This window comes from Thalassophryne amazonica, unplaced genomic scaffold (assembly GCF_902500255.1).
Source record: "Thalassophryne amazonica unplaced genomic scaffold, fThaAma1.1, whole genome shotgun sequence".
In the NCBI taxonomy this organism is placed as follows: Eukaryota; Metazoa; Chordata; class Actinopteri; order Batrachoidiformes; family Batrachoididae; genus Thalassophryne; species Thalassophryne amazonica.
The window spans coordinates 285,472-308,197 of NW_022986263.1; the positions used below are offsets into that span (position 1 = coordinate 285,472).

The 22,726-nt window shown below is 42.5% G+C and overlaps 1 protein-coding gene across 3 annotated transcripts in view; it reads left to right on the plus strand.

The window, feature by feature from the left end:
- The first annotated feature begins 789 nt into the window (after positions 1-789).
- Positions 790-22,726, plus strand: part of ilkap (integrin-linked kinase-associated serine/threonine phosphatase) — a 53,460-nt gene continuing 31,523 nt past the window's right edge. The window contains exons 1-3 of one of the 3 annotated variants that reach the window (XM_034165426.1): positions 790-1,058; positions 16,145-16,276; positions 16,411-16,528. In XM_034165426.1, coding sequence (XP_034021317.1) covers positions 1,016-1,058; positions 16,145-16,276; positions 16,411-16,528 — 293 coding nt within the window. In that variant the 5' untranslated portion in view covers positions 790-1,015. Of the gene's footprint in view, positions 1,059-16,144; positions 16,300-16,410; positions 16,529-22,726 lie in introns of those variants that run through there. The other 2 variants (XM_034165427.1, XM_034165428.1) reach the window with 2 other exon arrangements.

Genomic DNA, 22,726 nt, shown 5'->3' on the forward strand with positions numbered 1-22,726 from the left:
ATGGTGAACTTCTACACTGTCGTCATTGAGTCCATCATCTCCTCCTCCATCACTGTTTGGTACGCTGCTGTCACTGCTAAGGACAGGAGCAGACTGCAGCGTATCATCCACGCAGCAGAGAAGGTGATCGACTGCAGTCTGCCATCCCTACAGGACCTGTACACCTCCAGGGCCTTGAGGTGAGGGTAGATAGAGGCCGATCCCTCTCACCCAGGACACAAACTTTTTGTCACCTTCCCCTCTGAGGGAGTGTGACAAAAACAGCTTCTTTCCACCCACAGCGAGACTAATAAATGCTGCCAGAGAACCCCATTTACCCTGCACCCCCCCAACTTCCACAAAGTACAGATTGGTCGCCCCTGCACTGAAAGGTTCTGTACATCTGCACACCAATCATATGCTTTTGCACAGCCCCATCACACTGTTATATTTATTTAACAGTGAACATAGTTTTGACTATTTGTCTATTTGACTCTTTTACTTCTTACAGAAGTATTTTTTCCTTCTCTTCTCATTACCAGTTCGAATTCCTTGTATGTGAGAACTTGCTTAGCAATCAATTTGATTCTGGTTCTGATTCTAATGAGGTAAAATATTGGCATAGAATATCTTTTATTTTGAACTCGACATTCGGAAATTGATTTGTCTATTTTCTCAAACAAATTACAAAGCAAAATCTTATACTACATCCAATCTTTGTTAAATTTTTCTTCATCTTGCCTTTTGTTTTGTGTAACGCACTTTATTTTGAAAGCCACATTGAGAAGTTGTTTGCGTCATTCTCGTGGACTTTGTGCCAGTGCAGTGGTTTAGCCGACTGCTAATATGCATGAATTTGGAGTAAATTAAGCTTTCAAACAGTACGTGTCAAAATAGTTTGAGTTTCTTTTGTGTTTCTGTTGAATTTATACGGGCAGTAACACAACTTAAACTTGGCCAGTTTGCTGGGCTCCACACAAACGGAATTGTGCAGGTGTCGCTCACACAGCTAAGCTAGCTTAGCATTAGCCGTGGAATGGATTTGTTTGACGACCTCCCGGAGCCCAAGCACACATCTGGTGAGTTAAAACTGTTAAAAACACGTCACTTGTTCACTGTTGACAGTAAGGAAGCTTCGTGAAGCGTATGAAGCTTTCCCCTTCTTGTTTCCAGTTAAATGTTGATGTTTTGAATCGCAAAAGAAGCGACATCTGGTGGAAGGCAAAAAAAACAAAAATAGCATGCGAGTATGTCAGTTCAACTTATTTTATTTGTGTGCGGCGTAAGGTAAAAAGAGAAGTGGCAGAAGCGAAGGAAAAGGCATATTGCGAGCTGTACAAGAAGTTGAATAGTAAGGAAGGAGAAAAGGACTTGTACCGATTGGCACGACAAAGGGACACAGCTGGAAAGGATGTGCAGCAGGTTAGGGTGGTAAAAGATGCAGATGGTTAATGTGCTGACAGTGAGGAGTGTTGCTGAGAAGGTGGACGGGAATATTTTGAAGAGTTGATGAATAAACAAAATGAGCGAGAGGAAAAGGCTGGAGATGTGGTGAGAGTAAATCAGGAAGTACAAGAGATTAGCAAGGAAGAAGTGAGGGCTGCTATGAAGAGGATGAAGAGTGGAAGGCAGTTGGTCCAGATGACATTCCAGTGGAGGCATGGAAATGTCTAGGAGAGATGGCAGTAGAGTTTCTAACCAGATTGTTTAATAAAATCTTGTAAAGTGAGAGGATGCCTGAGGAGTGGAGACAAAGTGTGCTGGTTCCTATTTTCAAGAACAAGGGTGATGTGCAGAGCTGCAGTAACTACAGAGGCATAAAGCTGATCAGCCACAGCATGAAGTTATGGGAAAGAGTAGTAGAAGCTAGGCTTAGAAAACAGGTGAAGATCTGTGAGCAGCAATATGGTTTCATGCAGAGAAAGAGCACTACAGATGCAATGTTTGCTCTGAGAATACTGTTGAAGTACAGAGAAGGCCAGAAAGAGTTACATTGTGTGTTTGTGGACTTAGAAAAAGCTTATGATAGGGTGCCAAGAGAAGAGTTGTGGCATTGTATGAGGAAGTCTGGAGTGGCAGAGAAGTATGTTAGGGTAGTGCAGGACATGTACAAGAATAGTGTGACAGCGGTGAGATGCGCAGTCGGAATGACAGACTCATTCAAGGTGGAGGTGGGATTACACCAAGAATCAGCTCTGAGTCCTTTCTTGTTTGCAGTGGTGATGGACAGGTTGACAGATGAGATCAGACAGGAGTCCCCATGAACTATGATGTTTGCAGATGACATTATGATCTGTAGTGAGAGTAGAGAGCAAGTTGAGTCTAGTCTGGAGAGGTGGAGACATGCTTTGGAGAGAAGGGGAATGAAAGTCAGTAGAAGCAAGACTGAGTACATGTGTGTGAATGAGAGGGAGCCCAGTGGAATAGTGCAGTTACAAGGAGTAGAAGTGGTGAAAGTAGATGAGTTTAAATATTTGGGGTCAACTGTTCAAAGTAATGGAGAGTGTGGTAGAGAGGTGAAGAAGAGAGTGCAGGCAGGGTGGAGTGGGTGGAGAAAGGTGGCAGGAGTGATTTGTGACCGAAGAATATCAGCAAGAGTGAAGGAGAAAGTTTACAAGACAGTAGTGAGACCAGCTATGTTGTATGGTTTAGAGACAGTGGCACTAACAAAAAGACAGGAGGCAGAGCTGGAGATGATGAGATTCTCTTTCGGAGTGACGAGAATGAACAAGATTAGGAATGAACATATCAGAGGGACAGCTCAGGTGGGACGGTTTGGAGACAAAGTCAGAGAGGCGAGATTGAGATGGTTTGGACATGTGCAGAGGAGGGACCCAGGGTATATAGGGAGAAGGATGCTGAGGATGGATCCACCAGGCAGGAGGAGAAGAGGGAGACCAAAGAGGAGGTTCATGGATGTGCTGAGAGAGGACATGCAGGTGGTTGATGTGACAGAGGAAGATACAGAGGACAGGGTGAGATGGAAACGATTGATGTGCTGTGGCGCCCCCTAACGGGAACAGCCGAAAGACAAAGAAGTGTCGGTCGCACATCCGGGCACTTCCGCCCGGAATCAGTCTGTTTTGAAGGTGCACGTTCGACGCAGTACTCGTGTAAATGTGTGCAAATTGCCATCAATCTGTCAAACTTAAAATAAAAACAACTTGCTTGTAGTGGTGCAGCCAAAGAACCGCAGCCAAATGAAATGAGTCAAAATCTGTGGAAAGACAATAGAATGCCACGAAACTGGTGATTTGGATACCAGGAACATTGACACAGAAGCAGGCATCAGGTACCGTGGGACTGGACGTTGTATGAGATCCACGTGAGTTTCTCTCTGTTTCAGTAAGTTAGTGCTTCAAGGACATGTCATACATTATTTAACATCCCACTTAAAACACATCAGCAAAGTATTCATGGTGGTAAGTCTATCCGTGCACATGTGAAAATAATTAGTGATCGCTGATGTATTTTATTTCTAACTATTAGTGACACTGCAACTGAAGCATTTTGAACCACTGAATCTGACTAAGGAAACAGGCCACACTGCCCCTGTGAAAATGTGAACAAGTACAAAAAATAGAGAATTGCAGCACCACCTATGGGCTGCACCCTGAGTAGCTGCCAAAATTTTCACGTTTTTGGAGAGTCCATACCTGATAGAGGGGTCAGTCAATCGCAGATCAACCAATGAGTTAAACCCCACCTCCTCCAATTTTTATGAAGTTTGGTATATAGGTAACTCATAGCCAGGAAAGCCTGAATTTAAAATTTTAACTTGATCGGACCAGCAGTTTTTGAGATATTGCAATTTCATTTTTTCACTTTTTCATGAAAAAGGGTGCGGCTGCCAAATTTCAAATTACTGTAACTCAGCAACCACTGGTCTGGACATTTTTGTAATGGTGGTAACATAGGGAATCTAAACCTGCATGTTGTTTTGTGCATTTGAGCACTTTTGAGTTGGATAACCTTTTGAACTCTATTTTTACCCTGAAATTGACACTGAGGGACACGCCCAACCATTTTGGCCCCATTATGAAAAATGTAGCCCTATATGTCAACTACAACATATAAAAATTGGAGGGGTTTTCTTTTTTATTTTCGTGCAATACCTTGTGGAAGTTTAATTCCCATTCCTTCAGAGATCCATTCAGTGTCCATTCTGTATACTTCAGTACATATACATAGTGTTGGAAGTTGATGTATTCCACAAAATATTGTCAATCACAAACCAAAAGTAAATGAAAATTTCACAAATGTCTGTCTTATGAACACCAGGTGTATGATTTTTACTCCATGTCAACAGGCCAATTCAAACAGTGGTCAGAAATTCTGGCTAGGTCATTGTGAGAAATACTGTAGTTTCTGGTTGAAGATGATTTCAAGAATGGAGCACTTATCACACAGTGTACATCAGATACAGGAATCCAACAACAGTCATCTCTGGATGGCCAGTAGACGGTTTTAGCTGGTCAATGAGGGTGCATAAACTTAATCCTATCGTCACCAAACTCCCCTGAGACCTCCTCCACCAATCCAATCCATGGTACATTATCACAGGTGCAGCATGCAAAGTTTTGAGGTCGAATTGGGTCATGGGTCAGTTAAAGATGCTTTTTAATCACTCCCTCGTTTCCCTTTGGGTTCTGCAGATCATAATTGTGTGCACCGTCTGCCAACCTACAAGACTGTTCTGAAGAAGGGAAAAGTAGAAACCAAGGATGTGAAAGTCTGGACCGCTGATTCTGAGCTCTGCCTGCAGGAATGTTTTAACTGTACTGACTGGGACATGTTGAAGCAGTCCTCTGATAAATTGGATGAACTCACTGATGTCATATGCTCTTATGTCACTTTTTGCAGAGACATGATTGCTCCCTGTAAGAGAGTTAAAATGTGTCCAAACAACAGACCCCGGGTCACTAAATCAGTGAAGTCTTGTATAAAGAAAAAGAAGGATGCCTTTAAAAAGGGAGTAGACTCAGACCTTCTTTTAGTCACCAAGGAGCTTAAAACAGAGACTCTTAAAGCAAAACAGAGCTACAAGTCTGAGTTGGAGAAGAAGACGTCTGCTCATAACCTTGGGTCCGCATGGTCTAGTATAAGGCCACTGCGAGCCTCCAAAATATGGAAAATAGCACAAACATTACTTTAAATAGTTTCAACTCAGATATTGAACCAGCTAACACTCTTAATTATTTTTTTAATCATTTATCCAATTTTAGTAAGGAAACCCAGGAACTTGGTCTCAGGCTCCGTGACCCCCAGTGTTTTTCCTTTAACCAATGGGATATAGAAAAAGCACAAAAGTAAACTAGAGTCATGGTCCAGACAATATCTGTGGCCACTTACTTAAATCTTGTGCAAAAGAGCTGAGTCCAGTTTTTTATCATATTTTTAACCAGTTTTGGAAACACAGCATGTTTCCAAAGTGTGGAAAGATGCTGTTGTGGTCCCAGTTCCTAAATCTAGTAATCCCACAACTTTGAATGATTTTAGGTCTGTTACCTGAACATCAATCCCGATGAAAATCTTTGAGAAATTGGTACGGTCTGAAATGCTAAAAAGCTCTATGCACGCACTTGATCCGTTACAATTTGCTTCCAGGCCTAACAGAGGAGTGGAGGAGGCCACACTCACTCTGCTTCATTTGCTTTTTACACATCTGGAGGCAGCGGGTGTCACGTCCGTCTTTTATTTATTGACTTCTCCTCAGCTTTTAATACAGTTCAACCTTGTATTTTAACCCAAAGGCTTTTAGAACATTTTAAACTAAGCAACAATCTTGTGGGCTGGATTTTAGACTTTTTAACAAGCAGAACACAGAAAGTCAGAGTGAACGGGATTTTATCAAACACAGTGTGTTCTTCTACTGGCTCACCACAAGGGGGTGTGCTCTCACCTCTGTTATTCATTTTTTACACCAGTATGTGTCAGAGCACTTTTAAAAACAGGTTCATTTTAAAATATGCGGATGACAGTGATTGTCAGACTGCTGCAGGACAATAAGAGCAGTCACAGCCCTGTAGGTGACCATTTTGTTCAATGGTGTGAGGACTCATATCTTCAGATCAATACATCAACAACTAAAGATATGGTCATTGATTTCAGGAAGCATGGTAGCACACCCAACAACACAATAATTAATGGTCAACCAGTTGAAATTGTGCAAACTTTTATTTTGTTGTGCTTTTATTGAATCTGTTTTATCTTTCTCTTTGGTGGCCTGGTTTGGCAGTTTGACACTGAAGGACAGGAACAGACTGAGGTCAGATTATTAAATGGTCCAGTCAACTGATTGGTGAGTCACAGCTGAGTTTAGAGTCCCTGTACACCAAACAGTTACAGTGGATAACCAGCTGCATCCCAGTTGATGACTCCCACCCTCTGGCTAATGAATTTCAGCTCCTACCTTCTGGCTGTAGGTTTAAAGTCCCAAGGTGTAGGACAAAACGCTACAGGAGTAGTTTTGTTCCAGTGGCAATTCTGCATTTGAACAAATCTTAGTAGGTTTTGCACATATTTATATATTTATTTGCCCTTTGTACATCAGTTTTATGCTGACCATCTTTTAGTGGTTTCTCCTGATGAGTCTTTCTTTTTTAGTGGTTTAGTGAGCTTGTGAGTGCTCGGTGGTGTCTGTGTTACACTCAGTGTTGTATAGTAACAAAGTAAAAATACTTCACTACTGTACTTAAGTACGTTTTGGGAGACTTTGTACTTTACTTGAGTTTTTTAAATTCAGCTTACTTTCACTTTTACTTCACTACATTTCCGACCTTAATTGCATTCTTCTACTCCGATACATTTTCTATGCGCCATGCCGTTACTCGTTACAAAAAAACAAACAAAACACACACAAAAAAGTCATGTTTTCACCCAGAGACACCACTGATTACTAGTGACCGCAACAAAGTCAGACCGATTTGTCACGAGTCATGTCCGATAGGCTTTTTGGCAGTTGTGCACTTGGGGGGTGTTTGTCAGGAAAATGATCATTTCTCTGCATTGATTACAGACCTGCAGCGGGTCTGTAATCAACTTTTCTGCAGCGCAGCTTTGCTTTGAACCTTGCGCCAATCGAAGCAGTGATTTGCAGGTCGAAGCAGTGCTTCGATCTACGATTTGTGGGTTCGTTAATTTCACTTTATCCTAATTTTTTCCTGTTAAAACCCTGAAGAGCATATGCCAGTGAGTAATATTTAATATTTTTATGTTAAACCGACCTGTTATGGTCTTCTGAAACAGTTGATAGATATATTTTATAACTTATAAACGGGATTGATGCTAATGCGTTAGCATGTCTATGGCGTTTTCAATGTTAAAGTTAGCATTAAGCTGTTTGCATCATTACGTTTGTGTTGATTTGTTTTCTGTATAATTAATGGCTCAGCATTCATTGTCGTAAAAGAGTCAATTTGTAATTTTTTAAATTTATTTTTATTCATATATTATAGCAATAATAGTCTACATAATAGACAATAATAGTCAATAATAATAGAATAATAATGTTACAATTTTAGAGAAAGAGACAAAAAGAACCTAATGAAACAAAACACAACAGAAAAGATAAAACCATGGAACAATGAAAATAAATAAATACATATAGAAATAAATAAGTGTTTCCTGTGAACACCTAGTGAGTAGCCTACTCTTGTTTAGGTTTTGAAACCTTGTTTCTGAAGTGTTTTTTTGTGATGTGCACAATTTTCAGTATTTTGACTAATACTACCAGTCATTTACAAGCCTAGATAAACTTTGTAATATAAAAAAATCAGTCCGTTTTTGATTATTAACATTTACTTGTACTTTTACTTTCAATACTTGAGTACATTCAGTTGTACATTACTTGTCATACTAAAGTACAATAAATACTAGATACTTTAAGACTTTTACTTGAGTAACTAGTAGTGACTTGAACTTCTACCAAAATCATTTTTTAATGGGTATCTGTACTTTTACTTAAGTGTGATTTTCCGGTACTTTATACAACAGTGGTTACACTTTGTTTTGCATATGTTATTCGTTAGTGTTTTCAGTGTTATTGTTGTGTCTGACTAACTTGGACGCCCTTTTCTGTTTGCTGCAAGTCAAATCTACCTACGGGTACAAATTAGGGCTGCCATAACTAGTCGACTAGTCACGACCATGATGACTATTGAAACCGTCGACAACTAATTTAGTAGTCGACGAGTTGTTTATTTTATTTAAGTCTTTGTTTTTCTCTCCATTCATAGTTTTAGGCAGCGAGCCATTCTGCCGTCATTTGGATGTTAAAATTTGGATAAGACGGCCGATTAAAACAATGGCCGTCTTGTTCAAAGCCGTTTAAAATGCGCAGTTTACCGAAGGAGCTGTGTGTGTGTGTGTGTGCGTGCGTGCGTGCGTGCGTGCGTGCGTGCGTGCGCGCGCTCGCAACTGGAGCGGGTGGGGGAGGAAGATTCCTGAACGGAGGCACGAGACGTTACATTCTGCTGAGAACTATGGAAAGCCATCCATGCCACAATGACGCCACTTTCAGTCGCGTTTCACCAAAAAAAGCCGTAAAAAACGCAGTTTTATCAGTTATTATGGCGCTTTTTATTTATTTATTCTGCCTTACAGAAACCTGGTTACAGCAGGATGAATATGTTAGTTTAAATGAGTCAACACCCCCGAGTCACACTAACTGTCAGAATGCTCGTAGCACGGGCCGGGGCGGAGGATTAGCAGCAATCTTCCATTCCATCTTATTAATTAATCAAAAACCCAGACAGAGCTTTAATTCATTTGAAAGCTTGACTCTTAGTCTTGTCCATCCAAATTGGAAGTCCCAAAAACCAGTTTTATTTGTTGTTATCTATCGTCCACCTGGTCGTTACTGTGAGTTTCTCTGTGAATTTTCAGACCTTTTGTCTGACTTAGTGCTTAGCTCAGATAAGATAATTATAGTGGGCGATTTTAACATCCACACAGATGCTGAGAATGACAGCCTCAACACTGCATTTAATCTATTATTAGACTCTATTGGCTTTGCTCAAAAAGTAAATGAGTCCACCCACCACTTTAATCATATCTTAGATCTTGTTCTGACTTATGGTATGGAAATAGAAGACTTAACAGTATTCCCTGAAAACTCCCTTCTGTCTGATCATTTCTTAATAACATTTACATTTACTCTGATGGACTACCCAGCAGTGGGGAATAAGTTTCATTACACTAGAAGTCTTTCAGAAAGCGCTGTAACTAGGTTTAAGGATATGATTCCTTCTTTATGTTCTCTAATGCCATATACCAACACAGTGCAGAGTAGCTACCTAAACTCTGTAAGTGAGATAGAGTATCTCGTCAATAGTTTTACATCCTCATTGAAGACAACTTTGGATGCTGTAGCTCCTCTGAAAAAGAGAGCTTTAAATCAGAAGTGCCTGACTCCGTGGTATAACTCACAAACTCGTAGCTTAAAGCAGATAACCCGTAAGTTGGAGAGGAAATGGCGTCTCACTAATTTAGAAGATCTTCACTTAGCCTGGAAAAAGAGTCTGTTGCTCTATAAAAAAGACCTCCGTAAAGCTAGGACATCTTTCTACTCATCACTAATTGAAGAAAATAAGAACAACCCCAGGTTTCTTTTCAGCACTGTAGCCAGGCTGACAAAGAGTCAGAGCTCTATTGAGCTGAGTATTCCATTAACTTTAACTAGTAATGACTTCATGACTTTCTTTGCTAACAAAATTTTAACTATTAGAGAAAAAATTACTCATAACCATCCCAAAGACGTATCGTTATCTTTGGCTGCTTTCAGTGATGCCGGTATTTGGTTAGACTCTTTCTCTCCAATTGTTCTGTCTGAGTTATTTTCATTAGTTATTTCATCCAAACCATCAACATGTTTATTAGACCCCATTCCTACCAGGCTGCTCAAGGAAGTCCTACCATTATTTAATGCTTCGATCTTAAATATGATCAATCTATCTTTGTTAGTTGGCGATGTACCACAGGCTTTTAAGGTGGCAGTAATTAAACCATTACTTAAAAAGCCATCACTTGACCCAGCTATCTTAGCTAATTATAGGCCAATCTCCAACCTTCCTTTTCTCTCAAAAATTCTTGAAAGGGTAGTTGTAAAACAGCTAACTGATCATCTGCAGAGGAATGGTCTATTTGAAGAGTTTCAGTCAGGTTTTAGAATTCATCATAGTACAGAAACAGCATTAGTGAAGGTTACAAATGATCTTCTTATGGCCTCGGATAGTGGACTCATCTCTGTGCTTGTTCTGTTAGACCTCAGTGCTGCTTTTGATACTGTTGACCATAAAATTTTATTACAGAGATTAGAGCATGCCATAGGTATTAAAGGCACTGCGTTGCGGTGGTTTGAATCATATTTGTCTAATAGATTACAATTTGTTCATGTAAATGGGGAATCTTCTTCACAGACTAAAGTTAATTATGGAGTTCCACAAGGTTCTGTGCTAGGACCAATTTATTCACTTTATACATGCTTCCCTTAGGCAGTATTATTAGACGTATTGCTTAAATTTCATTGTTACGCAGATGTACCCAGCTTTATCTATCCATGAAGCCAGAGGACACACACCAATTAGCTAAACTGCAGGATTGTCTACAGACATAAAGACATGGATGACCTCTAATTTCCTGCTTTTAAACTCAGATAAAACTGAAGTTATTGTACTTGGCCCCACAAATCTTAGAAACATGGTGTCTAACCAGATCCTTACTCTGGATGGCATTACCCTGACCTCTAGTAATACTGTGAGAAATCTTGGAGTCATTTTTGATCAGGATATGTCATTCAAAGCGCATATTAAACAAATATGTAGGACTGCTTTTTTTGCATTTACGCAATATCTCTAAAATCAGAAAGGTCTTGTCTCAGAGTGATGCTGAAAAACTAATTCATGCATTTATTTCCTCTAGGCTGGACTATTGTAATTCATTATTATCAGGTTGTCCTAAAAGTTCCCTAAAAAGCCTTCAGTTAATTCAAAATGCTGCAGCTAGAGTACTGACGGGGACTAGAAGGAGAGAGCATATCTCACCCATATTGGCCTCTCTTCATTGGCTTCCTGTTAATTCTAGAATAGAATTTAAAATTCTTCTTCTTACTTATAAGGTTTTGAATAATCAGGTCCCATCTTATCGTAGGGACCTCGTAGTACCATATCACCCCAATAGAGCGCTTCGCTCTCAGACTGCAGGCTTACTTGTAGTTCCTAGGGTTTGTAAGAGTAGAATGGGAGGCAGAGCCTTCAGCTTTCAGGCTCCTCTCCTGTGGAACCAGCTCCCAATTCAGATCAGGGAGACAGACACCCTCTCTACTTTTAAGATTAGGCTTAAAACTTTCCTTTTTGCTAAAGCTTATAGTTAGGGCTGGATCAGGTGACCCTGAACCATCCCTTAGTTATGCTGCTATAGACGTAGACTGCTGGGGGGTTCCCATGATGCACTGTTTCTTTCTCTTTTTGCTCTGTATGCACCACTCTGCATTTAATCATTAGTGATCGATCTCTGCTCCCCTCCACAGCATGTCTTTTTCCTGGTTCTCTCCCTCAGCCCCAACCAGTCTCAGCAGAAGACTGCCCCTCCCTGAGCCTGGTTCTGCTGGAGGTTTCATCCTGTTAAAGGGGAGTTTTTCCTTCCCACTGTAGCCAAGTGCTTGCTCACAGGGGGTCGTTTTGACCGTTGGGGTTTTACATAATTATTGTATGGCCTTGCCTTACAATATAACGCGCCTTGGGGCAACTGTTTGTTGTGATTTGGCGCTATATAAAAAAAAATTGATTGATTGAATTGATTGATCGTATACTGAATTTATGAGATCATAAGATGAAATGAACAGTTAAATATCCTTAAAAATCAGAATAAATAAATGAACGGAGCAAAAAGTACGTATACATGGGTTAAAAAAAACCCTGCTGTGGAGAAGCTGTGCAGTGATGTTCAGAGGCACAGATCACAAAAAGCAGGCGAGACCTCTGAACTTTAACAGCTGTTATTTTCCATTTGTTCAGTCTTAAGCTTAATTTAGTGTTCAAGCACAAAATGTGACTGATGAGGAGAAAAAAAATGACTTTTAAAAATGACTTCATCACACTAAAATGAACTGAGTCAGAATAAAAATACAAGCTGCTGATTTTTGTTATTTTTCAAAGTTATTATAAGCTGACTTCAATGGGCATGTTGGTGAAGGGAACAGAGGTGATGAGGAAGTAATGGGTAGATATGGTATCAAGGATAGGAATGGGGAAGGACAGATGGTAGTTGATTTTGCAAAAAGGATGGAAATGGCTGTGGTGAATACCTACTTTAAGAAAAGGGAGGAGCACAGGGTAACATATAAGAGTGGAGGAAGGTGCACACAGGTGGACTACATTCTTTATAGGAGATGCAAGCTAAAAGAAATCACAGACTGTAAGGTGGTAGCAGGAGAGAGTGTCACTAGACAGCATAGGATGGTTGTTTGTAGGATGACTTTAGAGGTAAAGAAGAAGAAGAAAGTGAGAGCTCAACAAAGGATCAGATGGTGGAAGCTGAAGGAGGAAGACTGTTGTGTGAAATTTAGCGAGCAGGTGAGAGAAGCACTGGTTGGAGGGGAAGCAAGTTTGGACAACTGGAAAAGTACTGCAGATGTGGTGAGGGAGACAGCTAGGACAGTACTGGGTATGACATCTGGACAGTGGAAGGAAGACAAGGAGACTTGGTGGTGGAATGAAGAGGTCCAGGAAAGCATAAGGAGAAAGAGGTTGGCGAAAAAGTTTTGGGATAGTCGGAGAGATGAAGAAAGTAGACAGGAGTACAAGGAGATGCGGCGTAAGGCGAAAAGAGAAGTGGCAAAAGCAAAGGAAAAGGCATATTGCGAGCTGTACAAGAAGTTGAATAGTAAGGAAGGAGAAAAGGACTTGTACCGATTGGCCAGATAAAGGGACACAGCTGGAAAGGATGTGCAGCAGGTTAGGGTGGTAAAAGATGCACATGGTAATGTGCTGACAAGTAAGGAGTGTGTGCTGAGAAGGTGGAGGGAATATTTTGAAGAGCTGATGAATGAAGAAAATGAGCGAGAGAAAAGGCTGGATGATGTGGTGAGAGTAAATCAGGAAGTACAAGAGATTAGCAAGGAACAAGTGAGGGCTGCTATGAAGAGGATGAAGAGTGGAAAGGCAGTTGGTCCAGATGACATTCCAGTGGAGGCATGGAAATGTCTAGGAGAGATGGCAGTAGAGTTTCTAACCAGATTGTTTAATAAAATCTTGGAAAGTGAGAGGATGCCAGAGGAGTGGAGACGAAGTGTGCTGGTTCCTATTTTCAAGAACAAGGGTGATGTGCAGAGCTGCAGTAACTACAGAGGCATAAAGCTGATCAGCCACAGCATGAAGTTATGGGAAAGAGTAGTAGAAGCTAGGCTTAGAAAACAGGTGAAGATCTGTGAGCAGCAATATGGTTTCATGCCGAGAAAGAGCACTACAGATGCAATGTTTGCTCTGAGAATACTGTACAGAGAAGGCCAGAAAGAGTTACATTGTGTGTTTGTGGACTTAGAAAAAGCTTATGATAGGGTACCAAGAGAAGCGTTGTGGTATTGTATGAGGAAGTCTGGAGTGGCAGAGAAGTATGTTAGGGTAGTGCAGGACATGTACAAGAATAGTGTGACAGCGGTGAGATGTGCAGTCGGAATGACAGACTCATTCAAGGTGGAGGTGGGATTACACCAAGGATCAGCTCTGAGTCCTTTCTTGTTTGCAGTGGTGATGGACAGGTTGACAGATGAGATCAGACAGGAGTCCCCATGGACTATGTTGTTTGCAGATGACATTGTGATCTGTAGTGAGAGTAGACAGCAAGTTGAGTCTAGTCTGGAGAAGTGGAGATATGCTTTGGAGAGAAGGGGAATGAAAGTCAGTAGAAGCAAGACTGAGTACATGTGTGTGAATGAGAGGGAGCCCAGTGGAATAGTGCAGTTACAAGGAGTAGAAGTGGCGAAAGTAGATGAGTTTAAATATTTGGGGTCAACTGTTCAAAGTAATGGAGAGTGTGGTAGAGAGGTGAAGAAGAGAGTGCAGGCAGGGTGGAGTGGGTGGAGAAAGGTGGCAGGAGTGATTTGTGACCGAAGAATATCAGCAAGAGTGAAGGAGAAAGTTTACAAGACAGTAGTGAGACCAGCTATGTTGTATGGTTTAGAGACAGTGGCACTAACAAAAAGACAGGAGGCAGAGCTGGAGGTGGCAGAGCTGAAGATGTTGAGATTCTCTTTGGGGGTGACAAGAATGGACAAGATTAGGAATGAACATATCAGAGGGACAGCTCAGGTGGGACAGTTTGGAGACAAAGTCAGAGAGGTGAGATTGAGATGGTTTGGACATGTGCAGAGGAGGGACCCAGGGTATATAGCGAGAAGGATGCTGAGGATGGAGCCACCAGGCAGGAGGAGAAGAGGGAGGACAAAGAGGAGGTTCATGGATGTGCTGAGAGAGGACATGCAGGTGGTTGGTGTGACAGAGGAAGATACAGAGGACAGGGTGAGATGGAAACGATTGATCTTCTGTGGCGCCCCCTAACGGGAACAGCCGAAAGACAAAGAAGAAGAAAGAAGATTATAAGCTGCATGTTTTATTAATTTCAAAGTGAGTTATGTCTTATTTTATTCTGATTTATTTATACAAAAATATGGAAAGTCAAATCAGTCTGCATTGTTCTGTCCAGGTTATATCAAAGTTTGCCTGCACGTCTGTGTATTTTTTCCTTCTTTATAAGAGTTTGGTGTTTGCATTTGCTCCATAAAGTTTTAAAACACAATAAAATGTTCACACTTTTCTTTAAAGCAGTTCTGTAATTTCAGAAATGCAACAGAAACAACCACAAATCAGAAAAAGGTGGGACTATAAGTAAAATGAAGATAAAAATAAAAATGTTGCACTATTCCCAGTTTCTCCACTCACAGAAGTCAAACGTTCTTCCAGAGTTGTGTCTTCGTGGCTTCCCTCACTTGTCTCCTTCCAGAATGGACATTTAGTTTTTGAGAACTGCCTACCTGACAGATTTACCATAAAGTACCACACTGTTTGTATTTATGAATGGTTGATGTAAATACAGTCTAAGAAATAGTCACTGATTTGGAAATGTTCATGTTTTCATCCCCTGACATTTCTTGGAAAATGCTGCAGGCCTTAAATTTAGGAAATTACGTATGATCCGACTAGTCAACTAATCGCAAAAATAATCGTTGACTAGTCGACTATCAAAATAGTTGTTTGTGGCAGCCCTAGTGCAAGTAACTTTTTTTGGTGCAAGTAATTTTTTTGTTACTAGCACCAGTGCAAGTAGGTTAAAAGTGGATTTCGACCCCTGATAAGGTTAGACCTTACTCCTGTGAAGCACCTTTGTTGTGATTTGGCGCTGTACAAATAAAGTAAATTGAATTGAAGATGAGGCTGTGAGTTTTCCAATTTATGTGTTTGTGGTTCCACAAGTCCTCAGTGTCTTGTGCTTGGCTTCCTCCGTCACTCACTGACTTCTCAGGAGTGTCCTCCAGGTAGGCTACACACCCCTCTGTCTCCTCCAGCCTCTGGGGAATAGGTTCTGCTGCTGTCTTAAGCCCCCTGATGGATTCTTCAAACACATCTTTGGAGACATTTTGACTGGCAGTGTATCCAGGCCGACTGTTGACCGCCGCCCGTCAGAGGGAGGAGAATCTTCCACGCTGTCATAGTCCTCTTGTGTAGGACTCTGCCTGGTAGTTTTGTGCCCTGTTGTTTTGACGTACTTTGACTTCATTATGTTGTATATTAACTGTAATCTGCCCTCAGATAGAATTTATGTTTCAGTTCAAGGTGTTTCTGGATGCAAATAACCGTGAACGAGCTAAAGGGTGATGTTTTAGAACGTGGGATTCATCAGCTGGTTCTTGTGTAGGTGCGTACGACCTTGGAACCTTTTCCATGCACTGTTTGATAAATGAAGCCGTGATATGTGGTTTGAACCTTCATGTTTCTCGCCTGGAAGCATTGATTGGATGATCATTCAGGGTACATGGTCTTAGTTTATGTGGCGTTTTAGGGAACGAGCTTTAATGCTTGTTTGCAGGACTCGCCTTTAAGAAGCTTATCAAAGCTGGGCACCGACTGAAACCGTGGACTGTCAGTGTAGTTGATGGTTTTCTCTCTCACAGGGCCGGCTTCGTTGGCGCTCAAAGCTGAACTTCAAGCAAACGCAGAAAAGGAGGAGCCACGTTTAAAGCGAAAACTAGAAGATGCTCCTGAAGGACGGGAGGAGGAGGAGATCAAGAAAGTTTGTAGAGAAGGTTTTCAGCTGTTTCACCACAATGTTTGTTTACTTCTTTTCCTCTCAGCAAACCTACCGGGCCCTGTGCAGGTCCAGAGAAGTGGACTCCATGGATTCAGTCTGACGCTGGGGTGTGTTTGATTTGTTGACCAGGCATCCCTGTGCTGAGAGGCTATGTGGCGGCGAGACGTGGCGAGAGGGAGGAGATGCAGGACGCTCACGTGCTGCTGCCTGATATGAGCGGGTGTCTGGCTGCCTCTCCGAGCCCCGTGTGAGCGCTCTCTCTGACACAGTCATCATCAGCGCGCGTGACGCGTGTGCCCGAGCCCTGTTTGCTTCTTCATATACATGCACAGTCAAGAATGATATCACACTGAAAAGTGGAAGTAGACGGGTTTCTGTTTATATTTGGGATCAACCAGATGTAAACACACAGCAGATACGAGTTAGTCTACAGACACAAAATGGTCTTTATTAACATGGACACAAAAACTCCATCAGAATTCTTCCCAGCTGTGAAAACCTCCACTCTGCTGGGTAAACGCGGAGCACATTTAGGGCTCAATATCCTTTCTCACATTTTATGATGCATATCATTAGTCGTCCAATATGGATCAGAGTATCAGTACCTTTATGTGTTTAATACTGCTTATGTTAGCTAATTATAGGCCAATCTCCAACCTTCCTTTTCTCTCAAAAATTCTTGAAAGGGTAGTTGTAAAACAGCTAACTGATCATCTGCAGAGGAATGGTTTATTTGAAGAGTTTCAGTCAGGTTTTAGAATTCATCATAGCACAGAAACAGCATTAGTGAAGGTTACAAATGATCTTCTTATGGCCTCAGACAGTGGACTCATCTCTGTGCTTGTTCTGTTAGACCTCAGTGCTGCTTTTGATACTGTTGACCATAAAATTTTATTACAGAGATTAGAGCATGCCATAGGTATTAAAGGCACTGCGCTGCGGTGGTTTGAATCATATTTATCTAATAGATTACAATTTGTTCATGTAAATGGGGAATCTTCTTCACAGACTAAGGTTAATTATGGAGTTCCACAAGGTTCTGTGCTAGGACCAATTTTATTCACTTTATACATGCTTCCCTTAGGCAGTATTATTAGATGGCATTGCTTAAATCTTCATTGTTACGCAGATGATACCCAGCTTTATCTATCCATGAAGCCAGAGGACACACCAATTAGTTAAACTGCAGGATTGTCTTACAGACATAAAGACATGGATGACCTCTAATTTCCTGCTTTTAAACTCAGATAAAACTGAAGTTATTGTACTTGGCCCCACAAATCTTAGAAACATGGTGTCTAACCAGATCCTTACTCTGGATGGCATTACCCTGACCTCTAGTAATACTGTGAGAAATCTTGGAGTCATTTTTGATCAGGATATGTCCTTCAATGCGCATATTAAGCAAATATGTAGGACTGCTTTTTTGTATTTGTGCAATATCTCTAAAATTAGGTCTTGTCTCAGAGTGATGCTGAAAAACTAATTCATGCATTTATTTCCTCTAGGCTGGACTATTGTAATTCATTATTATCAGGTTGTCCTAAAAGTTCCCTGAAAAGTCTTCAGTTAATTCAAAATGCTGCAGCTAGAGTACTGACGGGGACTAGAAGGAGAGAGCATATCTCACCCATATTGGCCTCTCTTCATTGGCTTCCTGTTAATTCCAGAATAGAATTTAAAATTCTTCTTCTTACTTATAAGATTTTGAATAATCAGGTCCCTTCTTATCTTAGGGACCTCGTAGTACCATATCACCCCAATAGAGCGCTTCGCTCTCAGACTGCAGGCTTACTTGTAGTTCCTAGGGTTTGTAAGAGTAGAATGGGAGGCAGAGCCTTCAGCTTTCAGGCTCCTCTCCTGTGGAACCAGCTCCCAATTCAGATCAGGGAGACAGACACCCTCTCTACTTTTAAGATTAGGCTTAAAACTTTCCTTTTTGCTAAAGCTTATAGTTAGGGCTGGATCAGGTGACCCTGAACCATCCCTTAGTTATGCTGCTATAGACGTAGACTGCTGGGGGGTTCCCATGATGCACTGTTTCTTTCTCTTTTTGCTCTGTATGCACCACTCTGCATTTAATCATTAGTGATCGATCTCTGCTCCCCTCCACAGCATGTCTTTTTCCTGGTTCTCTCCCTCAGCCCCAACCAGTCCCAGCAGAAGACTGCCCCTCCCTGAGCCTGGTTCTGCTGGAGGTTTCTTCCTGTTAAAAGGGAGTTTTTCCTTCCCACTGTCGCCAAGTGCTTGCTCACAGGGGGTCGTTTTGACCGTTGGGGTTTTTCTGTAATTATTGTATGGCTTTTGCATTACAATATAAAGCGCCTTGGGGCAACTGTTTGTTGTGATTTGGCGCTATATAAATAAAATAGATTTGATTTGATGTTAATTTTATTTAAATAGATTCATAAATTTCAGTGTATGGTATTAGTGCTCTTTAATACTTTAGTTATCCTGTGTGTTAGTATTTTCTTTTGTACATTTTCATCATTTCTTTGCCTTTTATCCAAAATTGACATAAACTGTTTGTTTGATAAGATAACTAACCCAAAGAGCCTTTATCATTTTCATATTTATGGCTTCTCTCACCCAAACTGACCTGACTTTAAAGTCGGAACCCCAAAACAGGCCCAAACGTAGACATTTCTTTTACAAAAAAGATAATGCTTCACTTCCCACTTCATTTATGCAGAAAAAATAAAGTAAGTAAACATATTTTTATATGGCTCATCAGCTCCACTTACTGTAGAACTGTAGTAGAGTCCCAGAGTAATAGTGATTAAACATTTTAGTTGGTAATAATAGTAGTAAGAATAGTAGTACTACAGTGCATGTGGAAAGTATTCACAGCACTTTTTCCACATTTTATAAATTCATTTTTCCCTCAAGATTTTACTCACAACACCCTATAATAACAACATGATTTTATTTTTTGCAAATGTATTAAAAATAAAAACTATGAAATCACATGTATGAGTACATGTATGAGTACATAAGCATTTACAACCTTTCCCCTGCCACACCATGCTTCACTGTAGGGATGGTGCCTGGTTTCCTCCAAAGAGTTCAATTTTTGTCTCATCAGACCACAGAATTTTGTTTCTCCTGGTCTTAGAGTCCTTCAGGTGCCTTTTGTCAAACTCCAGGTGGGCTGCCATGTGCCGTTTTTTCTAAGGAGTGGCTTCTGTCTGGCCACTCTACCATACAGCCCTGATTGGTGGATTGCTGCAGAGATGGTTGTCCTTCTGGAAGGTTCTCCTTTCTTCACAGAGGAATGCTGGAGCTCTAACAGAGTGACCATCGGGTTCTTGGTCACCTCCCTGACTGAGGTCCTTCACCTCCGATCGCTCAGTTTAGACGGGCTTCCAGCTCTAGGAAGAGTCCTGGTGGATCTGAACTTCTTCCATTTACAGATGATGGAGGTCACTGTGCTCATTGGGACCTTCAAAGTAGCAGAAATGTTTCTGTACCCTTCCCCAGATTTTTGCCTCGAGACAATCCTGAAGAAGGTTAGAAGAAGGAGTCCTACTTGTCTTTGTTGGTAGGTGGGACCCCGGAGGCAGCTGACAAGTACCAGCAGGTCAAGCGTGTCGCAGCCCGTGCGGTCGCAGAGGCAAAAACTCGGGTCTGGGAGGAGTTCGGGGAGGCCATGGAGGAGGACTATCGGTCAGCCTCGAAGAAATTCTGGCAAACCGTCCGACGCCTCAGGAGGTGGAAGCAGCTCTCCACCCGCACTGTCTACGATGCGGGTGAGGAGCTGTTGACCCTGACTGGAGATGTTGTCGGGCGGTGGAAGGAATACTTCGAGGATCTCCTCAATCCCATCGTCACGTCTTCCGAACAGGAAGCAGAGACTGGGGACTCAGAGGTGGACTCATCCATTACCCAGGCCGAAGTCACCGAGGTGGTTAGAAAGCTCCTCGGTGGCAAGGCTCCTGGGGTGGATGAAATCCGTCCTGAGTACCTTAAGTCTCTGGATGTCGTGGGACTGTTTTGGCTGACACGCCTCTGCAACATCGCATGGCTTTCGGGGACAGTGCCTCTGGATTGGCAGACCGGGGTGGTGATCCCTCTGTTTAAGAAGGGGGGCCGGAGTGTGTGTTCCAACTACAGGGGGATCACACTCCTCAGCCTCCCCAGTAAGATATGTTCCAGAGTACTGGAGAGGAGAATTCAACTGATAGTCGAACCTCGGATTCAGGAGGAGCAGTGTGGTTTTCGTCCTGGTCGCAGCACACTGGACCAGCTCCACACGCTCCATCGGGTGCTCGAGGGTTCATGGGAGTTCGCCCAACCAGTCCACATGTGCTTTGTGGATCTGGAGAAGGCGTTCGACCGTGTCTCTCGGTGCACCCTGTGGGGAGTGCTCCGGGAGTACGGGGTCCGGGGTCCTTTGCTAAGGGCTATCCGGTCCCTGTATGACCACAGCAGGAGCTTGGTTCGCATTGCCAGTAGTAAATCAAACCTGTTTCCAGTGCACATTGGCCTCCGCCAGGGCTGCCCTTTGTCACAGGTTCTGTTCATTACCTTTATAGACAGAATTTCTAGGCGCAGCCAGGGTGTAGAGGGGGTCTGGTTTGGGAACCACAGAATCCCATCTCTGCTGTTTGCGGACGATGTGGTTCTGTTGGCTTCGTCAAATCAGGACCTTCAGTGTGCACTGGGGCGGTTTGCAGCTGAGTGTGAAGCGTCCGGGAAGAAAATCAGCACCTCCAAATCCGAGGCCATGGTTCTTGACCGGAAAAAGGTGCCTTGCCCTCTTCAGGTCGGTGGAGTATCCTTGCCTCAAGTGGAGGAGTTTAAGTATCTCGGGGTCTTGTTCACAAGTGAGGGACGGATGGAGCGTGAGATCGACAGACGGATTGGTGCAGCGTCTGCAGTAATGCGGTCGCTGTATCGGACTGTCGTGGTAAAGAGAGAGCTGAGTAGGGGGACAAAACTCTCGATTTACCGATCGATCTACGTTCCGATCCTCACCTATGGTCATGAGATTTGGCTCATGACCGAAAGAATGACATTGCGAGTACAAGCGGCCGAGAGGAGTTTCCTCCGCAGGGTGGCTGGGCACTCCCAGATAGGGTGAGGAGCTCGGTCACTCTGGAGGAGCTCAGAGTCGAGCCGCTGCTCCTCCACGTGGAAAGGAGTCAATTGAAGTGGCTCAGGCATCTTTTCCGGATGCCCCCCGGACGCCTCGCTGGAGAGGTGTTCCGGGCACGTCCCATCGGGAGGAGTCCCCGGGGAAGACCCAGGACACGCTGGAGGGACTATGTCTCTCGGCTGGCTTGGGAATGCCTTGGGGTTCCCCCGGAGGAGCTGGGGGAGGTGTGTGTGGATTGGGAGGTCTGGGCTGCTTTGCTTGAGCTGCTACCCCGCGACCCGACTCCGGATAAAGCGGAAGAAAATGGATGGGTTGGATGGCTGGACAATCCTGTCTCAAAGGTCTACAGACAATTCCTTTGACTTCATGCTTAGTTTGTGCTCTGACTGTCAACTGTGGGACCTTATATGTAGACAGGTTTGTGTCTTTCCAAATCATGTCCAATCAACTGAATTTACCCCAGGTGGACTCCAATTAAGCTGTAGAAACATCTCAAGGATGATCAGTGGAAACAGGATGCAGCTGACCTCAATGTTGAACTTCATGGCTGCAACATAACAAAATGTGGAAAAGTGAAGTGCTGTGAATACTTTCTGGATGCACTGTATATGCAAAAAATGTCTTCAAAAGTGGACTCTTACTCTAAGGGTGGTGGTGGCGGGATGGGCGCTAATGGTTCCGTCCTCTTTCTCTGTGGCTAATCTGCCCTGCACAGCGAGGAGGAAGAATGAAAAACTCATGTATTCAGTGAGTCCAGATTTTCACTTCCTTGGCAAACGTTTCCGGGATTGTTTTTGTTTTCCTGGCCCATGTCGGATTTAGTCTGTGGCCTAATGTCATGATGTTCGTATTTGTAAAATTGTTTGGAAATGTGTCTGATGAGATGCCACAGTGTACATGAAATTTCAGGTTTTCATGTCCTGATTGGAGACTGAAGGATAAATGTAACATGCCGCCACTTGTCCACACAGCAGCCAATGAGAGCCACTATTATAGATTTTACCGTGAACTCTGTGTGTTGTTGAAACTCCATTTTATTTCAATGTATTTAATTTATATAGCGCCAAATCACAAAGTTGTCTCAAGGTGCTTTACGCAAGTAAGGTCTAACTTTACCAACACCTAGAGCAAGAACACAGGAGACAGTGGAAAGGAAAAAACTACCTCTGATGACATTGAGGAAGAAACCTCAAGCAGACCAGACGCAGAAGGGTGACTCACTGCTTTGACCAAAGGTGGGCAATAATGTGCCATGAAGAGCCAAGACACTGCTGCTACCAGGTGATTATATTGATGATCAGGTGTTTATGTTCAGGAGAGAAGCTCATCAGCAAACCCACCTGCTGA